The sequence below is a fragment of the Vigna umbellata genome, chromosome 1 (genome assembly GCF_029865625.1).
Source record: "Vigna umbellata cultivar VRB3 chromosome 1, Vumbellata_1.0, whole genome shotgun sequence".
Taxonomy (NCBI): domain Eukaryota; kingdom Viridiplantae; phylum Streptophyta; class Magnoliopsida; order Fabales; family Fabaceae; genus Vigna; species Vigna umbellata.
The window spans coordinates 91,211,092-91,228,876 of record NC_142165.1 but is presented as its reverse complement, the minus strand read 5'-3'; the positions used below and the strand labels follow the sequence as shown (position 1 = coordinate 91,228,876).

Genomic DNA, 17,785 nt, shown 5'->3' with positions numbered 1-17,785 from the left:
TACTAGTGTGAGGAATTTCGGCTGTTTTGTTGTTTAAAAAGTTGACCATCTTACAAGATATACATTACAATTATAAATACAACCTTTTCCAAACTTGTCTTTTACATTAAGTTGACCACCACATTTTTTTACCAATTACATCCACCTTTATATGTTTGCACAAAACTGATCAGGAAAAAAAAGTAAAGTTTAAAATATGAATTTGTAGAAATTCCAATTTGAGAAAAGTATTCGTGAATCTCATGTAAAAAAATCAATTTTGTTTGAAGAATAAAAAATCAAGTGATAAAGATTTTTTAAATGAAATGTTTTTTTAAATAAATAAATTGTTACTATAGAAATATAAAACTCACACTAACAGTATTGTAATTATCCTTAAAAAATGATTGAACTTTATTATCTAAATAGATTAAAACGGTTCCAACAAACAAATTTTTAAGATATTATTAGGAAAGAGGACTAAAGTTGTAACAAATTTGTGTGTAGATGAAATTTGAAAATGAAAATGTGGAAGATTAAGATTAAGTACGAAGAAAAGAGCATGCGAAGGTGAGGCGCAGACGGAGGGAATAGTTGTAGTTGTCGGATGTTAAGTATCTGAATTAATGAGGGGATCCAAGGTAGGTGGGCATGCATGGTGATGGTGTGTTATTTTGGCAAGATTTACAGAGAATGGCAGTGAGAAAATATAGCACATTCTGATGGTGATGAAAAAATGATTTGTTCAATTATGTGATGACCCGTGAGAGAGTGAGCCAAAAGCTTAACTGCCTCAAATCCCTCTCACAGTGCCCACCATTATACGACAAAACCCCAACTCCCATGTACAAACAATTTGCTGGCCGGCTGCTTCACATGCCTCCAAAATCTAACACGAGCAGTGCTCCTACAGCTACAGGTACTATCCTCTCTCCACTGCCTCCCTCTTATATTTCATCTCTCTTTCTAAAGAAACCAAACCAAAATGGGGAAAAGATAAAAAAAGTTAATTATCTCTGGAGAGTGGAGTGGGATTAGCACCTTTTGTAGCCATGAAAGTGATGTTCTCAGCACTACTCCTTTTGCCATCTGAAAAAGCCTGAACTTCCCCTAGAAGGGTCTCTTTTGCCCAATTTGACTTCAAATATGTTTTCTCGGGGCGAGAGTTTCCCCTCTACCGATCAGTCTCTGTTGGGAGGAACCATAATATAATCCCCCACGAAAAAGCTGAACTGTCTATTTTCTGTGCAGAATTCTCCCAAACTCTACTGCCAATTTTCACCCACAACTTGGATCGCTTCCCGATGGCAAAGGCACCCACTACTAGTCAGGTCACTTTCCCTTTTCCCCTCTTCTCTCCTTAATTCTCCTTTCCCCTCTGCCCCCAACTTTCTTCTTCACCCTTTTAAGTCATTCATTCACTCACTCATTCATTCATTCCACCCACACTGTCCATGACGCAATTCACACCCTTCCACCAAATCACACCCCTCCCCAACCCTACCATGAACAAAAACCAAATCCCTAGGACTAGGCCCTGGCCTGCAGGCTTTCCTACCTCCAAGGCTTTAACCAACTTCGCCGACGCTAACTGCATGGAACAGTTACTTCTTCACTGTGCCAACGCTATTCAAACCAACGACGTAACCCTCGCACAGCAAATCCTTTGGGTCCTCAACAACATAGCATCCCCCGACGGCGACTCCAATCAACGCCTTGCCTCCAGCTTCCTCCGTGCCCTCACTGCACGTGCAGCCCAAACCGGCACCTGCAAGATGCTCGTCGCCGTAGCCGATCACGCCCGCACCAACCTCTCCATAGACACCCACAAGTTCTCCGTCATCGAGCTCGCCAACTTCGTCGACCTAACTCCCTGGCACCGCTTCGGGTTCACCGCTGCCAACGCCGCCATCCTAGAAGCCACTGAGGGTTTCTCCGTCATCCACATCGTCGATCTCAGCCTCACGCATTGCATGCAGATTCCGACGCTCATCGACGCCATCGCTAGCCGCCACGAGGTCCCTCCTCTCATCAAACTCACTGTCGCCGATGCCACCTTCAGAGACATCCCTCCTATGCTCGACCTCTCCTACGACGAACTCGGCGCCAAGTTGGTCAATTTCGCAAGGTCCAGGAACGTCGTCATGGAGTTCAGAGTGGTTTCTTCCACTTACCAAGATGGCTTTGCGGATTTGATAGAACAGTTAAGAGTGCAACAACAGCATTTTGTTTATGCAGTAGAACCTCGTCCCTGTGAGGCTTTGGTTATCAACTGTCACATGATGCTTCACTACATCCCCGACGAAACCCTACACGCGATGCCTGAAACTGACTTAACCTCTTTGCTCTACGATTCTTCTTCGGCTGCTGGTTCTTCTTCTGCCATTAGTGTTACTTCCACTTCCTCGCTGCGATCGTTGTTCCTTAAGTCCCTGCGGGGTTTAGATCCAACGGTTGTAATATTGGTGGATGAAGATGCAGATTTGACATCGAATAACTTGGTTTGCAGGCTAAGATCTGCGTTTAACTATCTGTGGATACCATACGACACTGTGGACACGTTCCTTCCACGAGGGAGCAAGCAAAGGCAGTGGTACGAAGCAGACATTTGCTGGAAGATTGAGAACGTGATAGCGCAGGAAGGGGTTCAGAGGGTGGAGAGGGTTGAGCCTAAAAACAGGTGGGAGCAGCGAATGAAGAACGCGAACTTCCAAGGAGTGGCTTTTAGTGAGGACTCTGTTGGGGAGGTGAAGGGCATGCTTGATGAGCATGCTGCGGGGTGGGGATTGAAGAGGGAAGATGAACACATTGTCCTCACTTGGAAAGGACACAACGTGGTCTTTGCCTCTGCTTGGTTACCTGTTTGAACATCAGTTTTTGCCGCTTTGTACTCTATCAATAACAGACATTCATTATTTCCCTACTTTATCTTAGTAACTTCCTTAAATAGTTACGTTGTACTTTTTTAAGAGTAAATAACTAGATCAGAAGTTATTTGTAGGTCTTTCTGGTGCTTTTAGATACTATCAACGCAGCTCTTTCATATTTTTCCCTTTCAACTTTTACCCTCTTTTATTCTCTCCTCAATTTCTCTCTCTTTCAAAGAGTGTAATTCTTCTTTTCTTTTTTTTTCAGTTTATATAATGATCGATTCATTTTTATTATTTCTAGACATTCTTGAGATTTTAAACATTCAATCCAAATCTTAGGATACTTTTGCTGTCTCTTAGTAACCAACAGTAATAGACTAGTTGTTAGCCGAGTATAGGTGATAAATCTCATGAGCAGAAGAAATATTTCCTTGTGTTTTGGACTTAAGAGACAATCATTTTTCCAATAAAAAAGCCATTAATTTTGAAATAAGAGGAGGTCAGCGAGTGTCTTCATGACTAAAACCATTTTCATTGAAAATCATAACATCATTTTTACCATAATTTTTTTTCTTTAATTTTCTCTGAACCAGTGCCTTTTGACAAAAGAGTAAATATTGAAGATGAAATCTATGACCACTGAATACTTGACCACCTGAAACCAATAATGCTGAAGTTGCATTAAATGGTAAGCTAGGTTATGACAGTCTATTATATATACTCTTGTGAAATTGTGGATGTTGTGCGGAATTTCCATATATATAATTGTCGTAGACATTATGGACGTGTGATCTTCCCTTTTTGTTTCCTGTATATGTGATGGTAGGAATTGGATTCTCCTAAAGTAATGTTTCCTACGTACAGTCAATAAAAACAGTATTCTTATAAATCTTGTCCCTAACTAAATTCACCATAACTTTAGATTCCGATAATATATATATATATATATATATATATTAAATTCCTTTTTTGTTGAATATTTATAATATAAAATAAAGTTACTAACAGTACCATAATACAATAGTATGACAAGGTACATACAAATTTCAAGGTTATGTCTCAGAAGTTATGTCGCTGAAGGACATCAAAGATAGAAAGTGTTGATAATGGCTAAAGGTTACAATTCTGCAACTCCCTTGTGTCAACGACATGGCTGAGAAAAGTGGCATCATAAGCTAATGACTGCTATTGGTTGTAACTACACAATTGCTCCTGTAACATGGTGTAGGTCTACTATGTATATAACGCTGCTCAATTTCTCAAAGTTACAAGCTTACACAATCTTTGGTGGATATATAATATAGAACAAGGTATTTTAACACTTGTCCCATAATCTTAACTGTAACATGTCTTTCAATTTGTAAGAATAATTTAGATTAAACTAATATCAACGCTATTAAAAATTGTTTGTAAACTAAAAAGCCATATTTCTATACGCCCTATAAGTATATGGGTCAACGCTAGTAAGGGAGAAATTGATGTTAATTAATTAATATATACATTAAAAAAAGTAGTACACTCTTAATTTATGCACGCGAATTTACTGGTTTCAGTTTTTAAAGATTAACAAAGCTTAAAATTTAGAATTTAAATTAAACTTATTAAGAATAGTTTAGAATTGATAACGTTGATTCTAATGTAATTTATTTTTAAAATTACTTAATTTTACATTATCCAAATTGATGTTAATATAGTTTTATTTTAAAATTACAAATAACTTTTTTTTTTTAAAGCTTGAAATCTAAATCAAAACTCTGCATTTCCCTAGTCCTCAGGGTGTAGATTGGGACAACGTAAAAGAGGCTTAAAATTTGGTTTTATAGGGTAGGCTAAGTGGACATATACGACAGTTAAAGCTTATGCATTATTATAATATATTTAATTCTTTTTTAGAATAGTCTAAAGTTAAAAGTTAATGTATTTGTATCTTTATTTATTGTTTAGACCAACATAAAATTTAATGTATTTTATTAATATTTTATTTTAGCATCAGTTAAGCTGATGTAAATCTTTAATATATTTAACTTTTTACTGATCTATTTATTTAGTATCAACTTAGAGATGACATAGTTGATTATACTTTGTTTTAGTCATGTAGTCCACGTTATTCTTTAACATCCAATGGGAGGAGTTTTCAAGATCGAATGCATCCAAAACAATAATCGAAAACTGAAAAAAAAAATGAAAATAATCAAAATTGACTTTTTTAATAAAAACTTGATCTACTTTTTCTAAACGTAACCATTTAATTCGAACTTCAAATTAAAAATCCAACAAAAAAAATACTAATTGTATAGAAATATAATATCATATATTTGAAATTAATTAACACCTAAGAAACATACATTGGTGGATTTATTAGGAAATTGTTTTATGATTTGGTTGTATTTATATATATCGAAACAAATTTGTATTGTAATTTAACTATAAAATCATATAATGTATTCATAAATAGAGAGAAATTGCAAATTATGAATATAACAATAGTTATACAAAATAACTCAAGGATATTTTTATTTGTTAATTTTTATTATAAAATTGAAAAAGTTATTCAAATTAAATTGCAAAACATAAATGTAGTTTGATTTTTGTATTAAATTTAAATTTAATCAAATTAATTTTAATGTTTGATTGCAATAACTATTTGATGAAAAATAAAATAAATTGAGTCGCAAATACTTGTAGCTAATTATTGATATTATGTAAAACAAATACCAATTCAGAATTGGGGAAAGTTATTTATTACAGAATTCAATTAAATTTCTCTAGTAGAAAGATATTGTGTACCAACTAATCTCCAACTTTTAGGAAGATTATTTTTTCTTATAAACAGTGTTGTATTCTTTCTTTATTCTCAGGAGGGTGTCATGCTTTTGAAAGGTGTTCCGTATGGTCAATATTTTTAGTCAAGGCATAGAACAAGATAAATGATAGATTCTTTGGAAACATGCTTGGATCTGAAGTATAGATAGTCTATTGTTTGGACTAAACAAAGTAAAAAACAAGAAGAAAAAAAAGGAAAAAGAAAGAAAAGACAAAAGAAAATGCAAAGAAATGTTATTTAGATTAAGAAAGAAAGAGTAACAAATTAAGTGAAAAATTATAATAGATGTGATTGATATAATAAAATATTTTTTATATGTATGTTTAAAAAAATCATTTGTATTATAAATTTTTAGAAATAACTTGATATAAAAATCATTATCATAGAAAAATCATCTTTAATAGAAAATAATTATCATATCTTAATAAATTAATAAAAAAATATATTATAAAATAATAAAATATTAAAATAAAATATTTTATAAAATAGGAATTTCAAATTTAATTATTTATATTATTTACATTATTTTGATATTTTTATTTTACTATATTTTATATTAAAAAATGAATAGCTCTATATTTAACATATAATATCAATATATTAGTAATATAAGTATTGTAAATTTATATATATATATATATATATATATATATATATATATATATATAAACATAAATAATAATAAAATGTTTCTAAATATAATGGATTACGTATTTATGGATTTTGTATAACACTTGTGATTATTTATTTCTTTGAATTATATATTCATTTCTTTACAAGTTTGTGGTATATATATAAAGCATGAAAAGTTTCTACTTTTATCATATTTTTATTATTATTGTTCTAATCCAAAAGGTTAAAATTTGATCAGTTAAAGTATTTAAAGTTCTAATTTGTCTTTTCTTATTTCCCAGAATCTTTTTATAAGTTTTCTGACATTTTGAATTTTCGCACGTAGAAAACACCATATTAACTTTTGTAATTAAACGTCTCTCTTACATAACATGACTCTTCTCTTATCCACAAGGTATACTAACTTTATCAACATTAAACTCTTGTTTATTAAATAAACACTTTACCTAATGGCACAATTGGCATTAGATTTATTGACTCAATTAGTATTAAGCATATTAACCAAACTAGTATTAAACTTAACACCACACAATCTCCCTAGTTTTAGTATCCCAAAGCATAAACTAAAACTTCTTTAAACCAAATCTTTCCTTAGTTTTAGCATCGTAGAGTGAAAAACTAAAAGTTCTTTGATGAAATATATTTATTCATTTGGGATTGTCTTAAGAGGTTACTCATCTTTTTTGTTCAATGCCTTAAAAAGTTACTAGTGGAAAACTCATAGGAAGATTGTCCTCAGGTGTCTGAAAAGATTATCAATTCGTCTTTTGAGAGACTAATGCTCCCTTTTAAAAGATATAGGAGAATTTGAATGTTTCACTCAATTTACATTAAAGAATAATGTTTTGTGTCTTAAAAGATCGTTGTTTCTTATAAAAGATTATAGTTCCATTCACTTTTTAAGATATTAGATATCCTTTCACCTTTTAGGAGACTGAAACTCATCTTTTTAGGTGCATTAAGAGATCCAAATACATTGTTTTGGTTATCTTTTTGGGAGTTAGTCTTTCTGGTCATGCATCACCCTTTAGGAAACTAACATTTTTTTAATTAAATTTAAATTTAAATTTATCAAAGGATATCTATTGTACATTTTACGAATGAATTTGAGATCGTCGGTAATTAGCGATGAATGTTTATATCTATGGATAAACTTTACCAATAACCTTTTCATAGTAGAATTTATTCATCATCCATCGCTAAACATGATTTATTGAAGAATATATATTATTATCGATAGATAGTGACTATATGTAATATTTTTTTTTCTTTAGTAAATGTTAGATACTTATTTATGTAGAATGTTAATAACAACTTTTAATTATAAGTTTTAATATTGTTAAAAGAAAATATGTTAGCATTTTTGAAGCAATTATATGATATATTATGTTGGACTAAAATTGTTTAATTTTGTGATTTTAGACACGAAATTTACTGTAAAAGTTTAATAGAAACTAAAATTATACATTGAAAAAGCTACTATATCAAAGAAAATCCTTCAATTTATTTCTATCTATTTCGCTTTAAGAGTTTGTACTTCCTTTCACAAATAAGTTTGATTACGATTTTGTAAGATAAAGGAGTTATATGTCATGTTTCGTCAAAGAAAGCTCTGAATGGAGACTTTTCAAATTCTCTCTCCATCCTTACAAAAAAATTAGCCTTTTCCCTATCAACCTTTTTACAAAGCTTCTCAACCAAATGCTTCAATCTTTATGACTAGGAGTAGAATGCATGTGAATCTAAGGAATTATTCACTATCAGATATCTTTCCCCTTAGTATAAGTGTCTTAGTTGACCCAAAAATATTTTGTTTCCAAGTTCCAATGATCTTTGACATCATGTCAAACATAGATTTGATTCGTCCTTTGACACTGTCCTAACATGTTTTATCCTTCACGAAGCTTAGTTTGGGTAATCTTCTAAAATAATCTATTAAAATGTCAATTCCTTTCTGTCAACTGAACTTATCATTTTTTAAATTTCACTATATTGTTGGGTTAAACAATACTTCATAATTATTGTTACATAACTCTCATCTTCAGAAATTTATGTTTAATTATTCTACCTATAACTATTGTATATGTATTTTTGTTTCTGGCTTTTATTGTTAACACATATTTCTTTAATTTTTTTTTATTTTTGCTAGGGAGTATTTGTTTTTTTATGTTTTATTGAAAGTTTAAGATAAAATTAGTAACAATTTAGAAAAATAAAATTAATTATGCAAAATATCTTTTACTAGGTTTATATTCTTATAAATAAAGATTTGTTGCTGGAAAGAAAAACATTTTATTTATATTATTTATGAGTATTGGATTTTATTTCTGTTATTTATAAGTATTCTTATTGGTTTCAGATCTAATGTAAATATCACCAATATAATAAATTTAATATCAACTGTTGAAAAATATTATAGTATATACATCCCAAATCAAGTCAAATTTCTTTTAATATTTTAAAATTTGTTATGTGAATTATATCTTTTTCTTTATTCTTTAATTAGTGCTTATAATTGATTAATCTTTTTTTTACTTTATTTTCATTGGGCTTTAATAAATTTTAGAAAATAATCTTAAACTTATATTGTTGTAAAAACTACCTAATTGAAATTAAAGTTAGGAATAAATTGATTCTAATTGTTCATTTTAAAATTCTTAATCTATTTTGTTGATTGATTAGTTATAGTTAATTTGTAATAAAATTGAATTTGTTTCGACATTTTCTATGAGATCCTGTTAAAACACAAACTTGCTTGTCGAAGATCGGGTGGGCGATCACGAACGGTAAAGGCGGGCGGGCGAACGGTGATGTTGTCATGGACCGGGCGGACGCTTTCTCATTAGCTGATGCAGATCGGGCAGTTCGGGCGCCGGATGCGCTGGAAGCAGATGACAACCGGACGGTCGCTGCTGAATCCCCAGAACTGAAGAAGGCCGGGCCGTGCGGGTGGCGGACGGTATGGCGACAGCTTGACGCTACTCCACGCTTCTGGTTGGAGGCCGGACGGTTTTCTCCCTCTGCGCTCCCGGTGGTGGTCCTCCTACTCCAAGACGGGTGGTCGGGTACCTGCCAAAGGCACTCCGACGCTCAAGTCAGTAATATGACAGAGCAATCTGTGATGAATGTATGCATTGCATCGTAAGGAAAGTTCGTCCATAACTCATACCTGGAACCTTTATTTATACTGATTGTAATGGGATTTTACCTTTAGTGGGCCTGATAACGACCCTTTTACCTTTAGTGGGCCTGATAACGGTCTAGTCGCGCCTTAATGGGTCATTAGTATTTAACCGTGTAGTTAACCAAGCACTGGACGCTCGGTCCTGTTTGCTCACTTGGGCGAACGTTCGGTTCATGACTGAGCTTGGAGGGTCGCTCGGTCCATGTGCGGCCGGGCGGCATTCACTTGGACGTTCGGTCCTGGTGCTCGACCCAGGTGGACGTTCGGTCTTGGTGCTACCTTTAGTGGGCCTGATAACGACCCTTTTACCTTTAGTGGGCCTGATAACGGTCTAGTCGCGCCTTAATGGGTCATTAGTATTTAACCGTGTAGTTAACCAAGCACTGGACGCTCGGTCCTGTTTGCTCACTTGGGCGGACGTTCGGTTCATGACTGAGCTTGGAGGGTCGCTCGGTCCATGTGCGGCCGGGCGGCGTTCACTTGGACGTTCGGTCCTGATGCTCGACCCAGGTGGACGTTCAGTCTTGGTGCTCGACCCGGGTGGACGTTCGGTCTTGGTCCTCGACCCGGGTGGAGGTTCGGTTCATGATTGTTGAGTACCGGTCGGTACATAACGTTAGTTTGTACGTCTGGACGGTCATGACCTTTGGCGGGCGGCATTGTGTTAACCGCTCGCGGATGTCTTGGCGTCCGGTCCTGCTGGTACATATGGGCGTCCGCCCTGCCATACCTTCTCGACAACAAGGAGGATGACATGGGCGGCCGGTCCGTTAACTAATCGCGGATGTCTTTCCGTATGGCGTCCAGTCCTGCTGGTACATAAGTCCCCCAAGCCCGAGCATAATTTTATTATGCGAAGGGGTTTTGTCCACGCCTGGATAGGCGATCTTGGGAGGATGACAGGATCGTTTTTGCCTTGGACTGTGTTGATCGCTAATTTTGGTGTCGGACGGTCGCTGTTAAGACGACCGCTATTGAGGGCGATTGACGTGCGCCAGTGAACTCCTCGATTTCATGATGACCGGCTCGTCCTGTCCTGGAGATTGACCACCGCTTACTGATGATCACTATGTCATGTACTCGTTAACACGGGGCCTGCATATTATTACTAGCCAACCAAATGAAGGTGACCTTGGAAGACCTCTCGTTCTCTGTACAATTGGTTGAAGGTCAGTCCCAACTCGGACGTGCGGTCTTGACCGGGCACACATGGGCGACATTGGGTTATCCGCTTGCTCGGCCTTGGAGGCCAAATGGCCGGACGCTTTACGTCGGCCGACCGGATAACTTGGGACGAACGATCAAGAGTTCGAGGTCGGACGCTTGAATGTTGAATGCCAAATTTGGCTAACGTTGAGGCCGGACGGCCGAGACTTGAGGCTTGATAGCCGACACCTGAGGCCTATTGGTCGAGAGCTTGTTGAGGCTGGACGGCCAAGAGTTGAGGCCTGATGGCCGAGAATCTGAGGCCGGATGGCCGATCGCTGAGGCCGGATGGCCGATCGCTGAGGCCGGATGGCCGATCGCTGAGGCCGGATGGCCGATTGCTGAGGCCGAATGGGCAATTGTTGAGGCCGAATGGCCGATTGCTGAGACTGAATGGCCAATTGTTGAGGCCGAATGGCCGAGAGCATGTTGAGGCCGGATGACCAAGAGTTGAGGCCTGATGGCGGAGAGTCTGAGGCCGGATGGCCGAGAGTTTGTTGAGGCCGGACGACCAAGAGTTGAATGTCAGATTTGGCTAAGCACCTGAGTCAGAATGGCCGAATGGTAGAGGTCGAATACGTACCTTTGGGGGCCGACCGGCTGAGTCGAACGATGGAAAGGGTGACCGTTCGGTCGAGACCCTGTTCATTGCAGCTCAAAAACTGAGGCAGTGGTTCATCAACTTGGACTTTTGGCGCGGACGGCAGTGGTTCTCGATGGAACTCTCCGTTCACCGTTGGGCCAAGTTGACAGTGGTTCTCGGTGGAACTCTCCGTTCATCAACTTGGACTTTTGGCACGGACGACAGTGGTTCTCGGTGGAACTCTCCGTTCACCGTCCGGCCAAGTTGATAGGAGTGAAACTCCGTTCGTCAACTTGGTCTTCGTTTATGTTTGATGCGGGATGATTGAGGAGAGCCCTTTTTGCATTATGCAGTCGTGTAATTGTTGCGGGTTACCTGTATTACGAGGGAAACATGATCGAATTTCCAGTTTAAAGAAAGTATGTGTTTATACCTTGTAAGGTGGACAGGTCGGTTGAAGATACTCGGATGAAAAGGATTGTTCCCAGAGAGCACTTCCGAGAGTAATCGTTCGTTGAATGCCTGATGGCCCAGTATCTTTGTGGCCGAACGGTCGAATATTGCATGCGAAATTTGGCCGCGTACCTAAGGCCGAACGGCCGAATGGTAGAAGTCTAATACGTACCTGGAGGCCGAATGGCCGGACGGTTGGGGACGGACGTCCGGGTAACTTTGGACGAACGACCGAAAGTTCGAGGCCGGACGTGCTCTTGTAAGACCGAATGGCCGAATTTCGAACGGTTGAATCTGAGGCCGAACGACCAAATATTTGGTTAGTGTGGCCGAACGGCAGGTGCTTCTGGAGGCCGAGTCCCTGAGGCCGAGTCCCTGAGGCCAGAGTTTGGCCGACAAGTTGAAGCCTTTGGAGGCCGAATTGTGGGCTGAATATCCGCGAAACCTGAAAATTCGATGCCAAATTTGGCTAGGTGCCTGCAAGACTAGATTATAGAATTACCTAAAACCAGGGTACGACCGAGCGATAGAGTCCGAATAACCAATCATAAACTTGGGCCTAACAACCGAACGCACCAGGCGGAGGAGGCCGAGCGCGCAGAATCGAATGGTTGCTTCCGAACGGCCAATCACAAGCTTGGGATGAACGTATAAGTTTGAACGATCGTACGATGAATGGAAGTGTGCACGAGTTCCATCGAAAAGACGATCGAGACCGATTTGTTGTGTTGCGAAGGTCGTGCGTTGGAGAAAGAACGACCGACAGACTACCATTCAGGTCGAATGGCCGGACGTTTCATGTCAAACGACCAAATAACTTGGGACGAACGGCCAAGGGGCTCAGGCCGGATGGCCGAGTGCTTGAGGTTGAACGACCGGGAGGTGAGGCCGGACGGCCGGGAGTTCAGGCCGGATGTCTGACAGCTAAAGGCTGGACGACCGGGAGTTTTGGTCGAACGGCCGGGAGGTGTGGTCGAACAGCCGGGAGGTGAGGCCGGACGACCGGGGAAACGAGGTCATGATGTCGAATGGTCTTGACTGAACGGTTGAGGATGCGCGGCCGAACGGTGAAGACTGAGTTGTTGGTTTGATGAAGTCGAGTGCAAAGGGCTGAACGGAGGAAGTTGACGCTCTCGAGGTGGCTCTCCTTGCTCATTGGTTCCCTGTGTCTACAATGGGGAATACCCACTTGGCCCCACGGTGGGCGCCAAATGTTTCGACATTTTCCGTGAGGATCCTGTTAAAACAAAAACTTGCTTGTCGAAGATCGGGCGGACGATCACGAACGGTGAAGCTGTCATGGACCAGGCGGACGCTTTCTCACTAGTTGATGAAGATCGGGCTGTTCGGGCGCCGGATGCGTTGGAAGCAGATGACAACCGGACGGTCGCTGCTGAATCCCCAGAACTGGAGAAGGCCGGGCCGTGCGGGTGGCGGATGGTATGGCAACAGCTTGACGCTACTCCACGCTTCTGGTTGGAGGCCGGACGGTTTTCTCCCTCTGCGCTCCCGGTGGTGGTCCTCCTACTCCAAGACGGGTGGTCGGGTACCTGCCAAAGGCACTCCGACGCTCAAGTCAGTAATATGACAGAGCAATCTGTGATGCATGTATGCATTGCATCGTAAGGAAAGTTCGTCCAGAACTCATACCTGGAACCTTTATTTATACTGATTGTAATGGGCTTTTACCTTTAGTGGGCCTGATAACGACCATTTTACCTTTAGTGGGCCTGATAACGGTCTAGTCGCGCCTTAATGGGTCATTAGTATTTAACCGTGTAGTTAACCAAGCATTGGACGCTCGGTCCTATTTGCTCACTTGGGCGGACGTTCGGTTCATGACTGAGCTTAGAGGGTCGCTCGGTCCATGTGCGGCCAGGCGGCGTTCGGTCCTAGTGCTCGACCCAGGTGGACGTTCAGTCTTGGTGCTCGACCCGGGTGGACGCTCGGTCTTGGTCCTCGACCCGGGTGGAGGTTCGGTTCATGATTGCTGAGTACCGGTCGGTACATAACGTTAGTTTGTACGCCTGGACTGTCATGACCTTTGGCGGGCGGCATTGCGTTAACCGCTCGCGGATGTCTTGGCGTCCGGTCCTGCTGGTACATATGGGCGTCCGCCCTGCCATACCTTCTCGACAACAAGGAGGATGACATGGGCGGCCAGTCCGTTAACTGATCGCGGATGTTTTTCCGTACGGCGTCTGGTCCTGCTGGTACAGAATTCATTTGTTTATGAAATTGATATTTGATTAAATTAATTAGTTGATGATATAAATTTTGATTAAGTAAGATAACTTTATTTTATAAGTAAATTATTATACTGGGAGACGTGAAACTCTACCCACAAATTTTTGTAAAGTTTATCACCTCCTTATGCTTTTTATTTATATGTTAATCGTTTAAAAAAAATTAATTAAGAGTTTGATTTTTTTTTTAATTTTATTATTATCTTTACTTTTATTTTTATCTTGTATTTCTGTTTTTTATTTTTATCATTTATTATTTCATTTTATCTTTATCTCTTATCTTTTATTTTTTATTATGTTATATTTTTATTTTATATTTATCTTTTATCATTTATCTTTTATTATGTTTTTATTATTATTGTTATCTATTAATTTATCTTTTCAATTTTCTTTATAAAATGACTTTGATTATCCTTCTGAATACAGTCATTGGGCAACAAATTTCTCTAGCATTGGCACTCGATTGACCAGACAAACATTCTTGATTTTTCGGACATTTGTTGGTAAGTTTCTTTTGTTCTTGTTCATTCTCAATAATACAATAATAGTATCTCATTCTTGGTTTAATCTGACGTCTTTTTTCTGATAGTTTATCATGTGTAGCTTCTATATAACTATCATGAATTGAGTATTTTTCTTATAATTCACATCTCAAAGCAAATAATTAGTATCTTAATTAGAACATATCTTATTTATTGAGTATTTCTCATTTAATATCTTATTCATTTTAAGTGTTTAATGGTCACTATTTATAACATTCTCTCCAAATTGTAAATTTATTTTATTTCCCCACATTATGAATTGCTTCAGTTAATGTAGTTCCACATGATGATAGTATATCAATCCTTATTTGCTTTTGACTTTTTTGTATACAAATGGAATTGGTTAACTATTTTTCCATTATAATGCATTTATGCAAATTTAAAATTGATCAGTGTCATAATGAGTGACATCATTCTATTAAATCATGGACCACGGTAGTACAAATTTACGAACTAAACACAAAGTAGGAACTATTCAATTGCTGCTCCAATAATTGTGTTTAATAATCAGCTGTTTCTAATGGAAGAAAATATCAAAGTTAGGATTTAGAGGTTAAAGACTCTAAAATCAATGCAAGAGAATAGAGAATAGAAGCGATCATCTACTTTCAAAGTAAAAAAAATGTATATTGTAATTATTATTAAACTAAATTTACATAGCTAAAAATATATTAAATAAGTAGATGTGCATATCTTTGCTAGGATTTTAAAAAATGATATCTCTCGATATGACTACCAACTAAAAAGAAAACATAATACTAAGACACTAGTAAAAAATAGGCTTTTTAACTCGCCTAATAGGCTTCGGTTAAAGGAAAACCGAAACATATACATAAGCGGTGGCAAACTTGTAATTTAGACGAACTTATATACCCCGGTTCTGAAAAAACTGGTGTTGAAATAAGTTTATGCCTCGGTTAAAATAGGACCGAGGCCTAATACTATGTGTTTTGGCCTGATACGCTTCGGTTCTAAAAAGAAGTGGTGTTGAAATAGGTTTATGCTTCGGTTAAAATAGGACCGAGGTCTAAAATTTCACGGCTTTTTTACCTGAACTACACTGCTGCTCTCAAAACCTACCTTTCTCTCAAACTCCACCTTTCTCTCAAACTCTACCTTTCTCTCAAACCCTACCTTTCTCTCAAACCCTGCTCACTTCTTCGCCACCTACCTTTCCCACAACTAAACCACACCACTGCCAACCCCAAATCTGGTGGCGGAACTTGGAGAGGCAGACCCTACAGTCGGCGGTGGTAGAGGAAGAGCGGCGCATGACGAACAGGGGGGGACGACGCGATAGAGGACGAGGAGAAACGGCGGAGGAAGCGTCGATTGAGGTGGCTGGGGAGGAAGCGAACGGCGCGGGGACGAACGACGCGACAGAGGACGAGGAGAAACGGCGGAGGAAGCGTCGATTGAGGTGGCGGGAGAGGAAGCGAACGGCGCGGGGACGAACGACGCGACAGAGGAGGAGGAGAAACGGCGGAGGAAGCATCGATTGAGGTGGCGGGGGAGGAAGCGAATGACGGGGACGAACGGCGCGACAGAGGAGGAGGAGAAACGGTGGAGGCAGCGTCATTGAGGGCCGGAGGAGGTAGCGAGAACGCGACGAGGCCGCAGCGAGACCGTAGTGAGGTCGCGGCGAGGTCGCGGTGAGGTGGTGGCGAGTAGCGGCAAGGGCGTCCTGCAGCGGTGGCAGCGGTGGCATTGGCGAGGCACGAAGAGGTGGCGGCGAGGTGGTGGCGAAGTCGCGGTCCTGCAGCAGTGGCGTTTCTGCATTGCAGCGGTGGCGTTTCTGCAGCGTTGGCGAAGTCACGAAGAGGGGAGGCATCAACCTTCATCTTTTCTTTTCTATGTTCTGGTTTGGGCTTGCAGGAGCATCCGTTCTTCCCCCAAATCGTTCTCAGAGTTGGTGATGACAACCTCCGCCAACTAAACCCAAATCGTTCTCATTGCTTCAAAACCCAAATCGTTCTCAATTGATTCTTACAAGTGTTATTTTTTTTCTTTGTTATTTTGGGAGTGATGTTGTTAAGGCTGGACTGGGAAAGTGATTGAATCACGTTGGACCAAAATAATTGCTTCTTGTTGAACCACGACTGGGAAAGTAATTGCTTCTTGTTGATATTCTGCGATTTGGTTTTGTGAATCTGCGATTTGGTTTTGTGAAAGGAAAGGAAAAATAACCCTTTTGCTTCTGTGCAACCAAAATAATCCAAATGCATACAAAAAACTAAAATAATCCTGCATACAAAAAAACACACAATTGCCTCGGTTATCAATAACCGAGGCATAATCCTCTCTCGTATTACCCCGGTTCAGAACCGAGGTATAAACTTGCTTCTTTTTACCTCGTCCGTATATACCTCGGTTGTAGAACCGATGCATAAAAGCAAATTTAACCGATGCCATTTCTCCTTTTTGTACTAGTGAGAACATGAAGAGAATGTTCTTGAGAAATAGTCTAGCCATGATGGTTAGGATGAGGCTTTGATGGAAAAGTCCAACAAGAAACATTCTTTTGATCTTGTATTTTATTAAACTAGTTTTATATGGGGATGCAAAATGAGGTGTCTTCCTATTGGTTCCTACCAGATAAAGATTATGATTCTTCTCTAATGATAGGAAAAAGACTCAGTAGGTTAGAATTGTATTGATATGTTGATTTTTATATTTATTTTTATTAATTATTTGTATTATTGTATATAAGATAAGGATATATATAAATTGCATTTCTTAAATTGGTTGAGTTTAACAAGAAAAATAGATATTAGTTAAAATTTGTTAAAAATGTTAAAATATGCTCATAATGATTTTTTTTTGACAAATTTTCAGTGGGTAGTAATTCATAGCTAATAATGCATAGATAATATTTACCGACGAAATTTTATATTAATCAGTAATTTTTAAAGAAAAAAATTCTTTTATAAGTCAGTAAATATCACAATTTGATTGATCTTTTTCGTCTTCTCTCCTTCTTTTATTTTAAAAATTTTTCAATCCTGAAAAATTAATACATTACAAACGAAAGGGGTAGTCTACCTTCAATCCAACTAAATCCTTCATTACAAACTTTGATAAAATTTTGGTGAAAAATTTATTGGGGTTCATGTCAATCCAATCACCAACGACAATAATGGAGGCTTCTTTTTCTCAAACACGACAACAAAGCTCTTGTAGCAGTGATGCCTTTGTCATAGTGATTGGCCAATATAAAGCTAACAATGGTCTTTCTGTCATGTGATCTGATTTGTCGTTTGTGGTG

At 38.5% G+C, this 17,785-nt stretch overlaps 2 protein-coding genes across 2 annotated transcripts; one reads left to right on the top strand and one right to left on the bottom strand.

Annotated features, from left to right (window-relative positions):
- The first annotated feature begins 828 nt into the window (after positions 1 to 828).
- LOC124834432 (scarecrow-like protein 32) lies at positions 829 to 3,046 on the top strand. The gene has a single exon (XM_047309112.2). The coding sequence runs from the start codon at positions 1,434 to 1,436 to the stop codon at positions 2,844 to 2,846; it is 1,413 nt and encodes a 470-aa protein (XP_047165068.2). The 5' UTR covers positions 829 to 1,433; the 3' UTR covers positions 2,847 to 3,046.
- Positions 3,047 to 15,650: 12,604 nt separating this feature from the next.
- LOC148206792 (uncharacterized) lies at positions 15,651 to 16,351 on the bottom strand. Its single transcript, XM_088108785.1, has 2 exons — positions 15,884 to 16,351; positions 15,651 to 15,758 (listed from the first exon to the last, which is right to left on the bottom strand). Exons 1-2 carry the CDS (start codon positions 16,349 to 16,351, stop codon positions 15,651 to 15,653), a joined length of 576 nt encoding a protein of 191 aa, XP_087964911.1.
- Positions 16,352 to 17,785: the final 1,434 nt, after the last annotated feature.

Coding starts and splice junctions, on each gene's coding strand:
- LOC124834432 (XM_047309112.2), top strand. CDS start 1,434: ATGACGCAATTCACACCCTTCCACCAAATCACACCCCTCCCCAACCCT.
- LOC148206792 (XM_088108785.1), bottom strand. CDS start 16,351: ATGCCTCCCCTCTTCGTGACTTCGCCAACGCTGCAGAAACGCCACCGC. Junction 15,759..15,883: donor CTGTCGCGTCGTTCGTCCCC/GCGCCGTTCGCT, acceptor CGCCGACTGTAG/GGTCTGCCTCTCCAAGTTCC.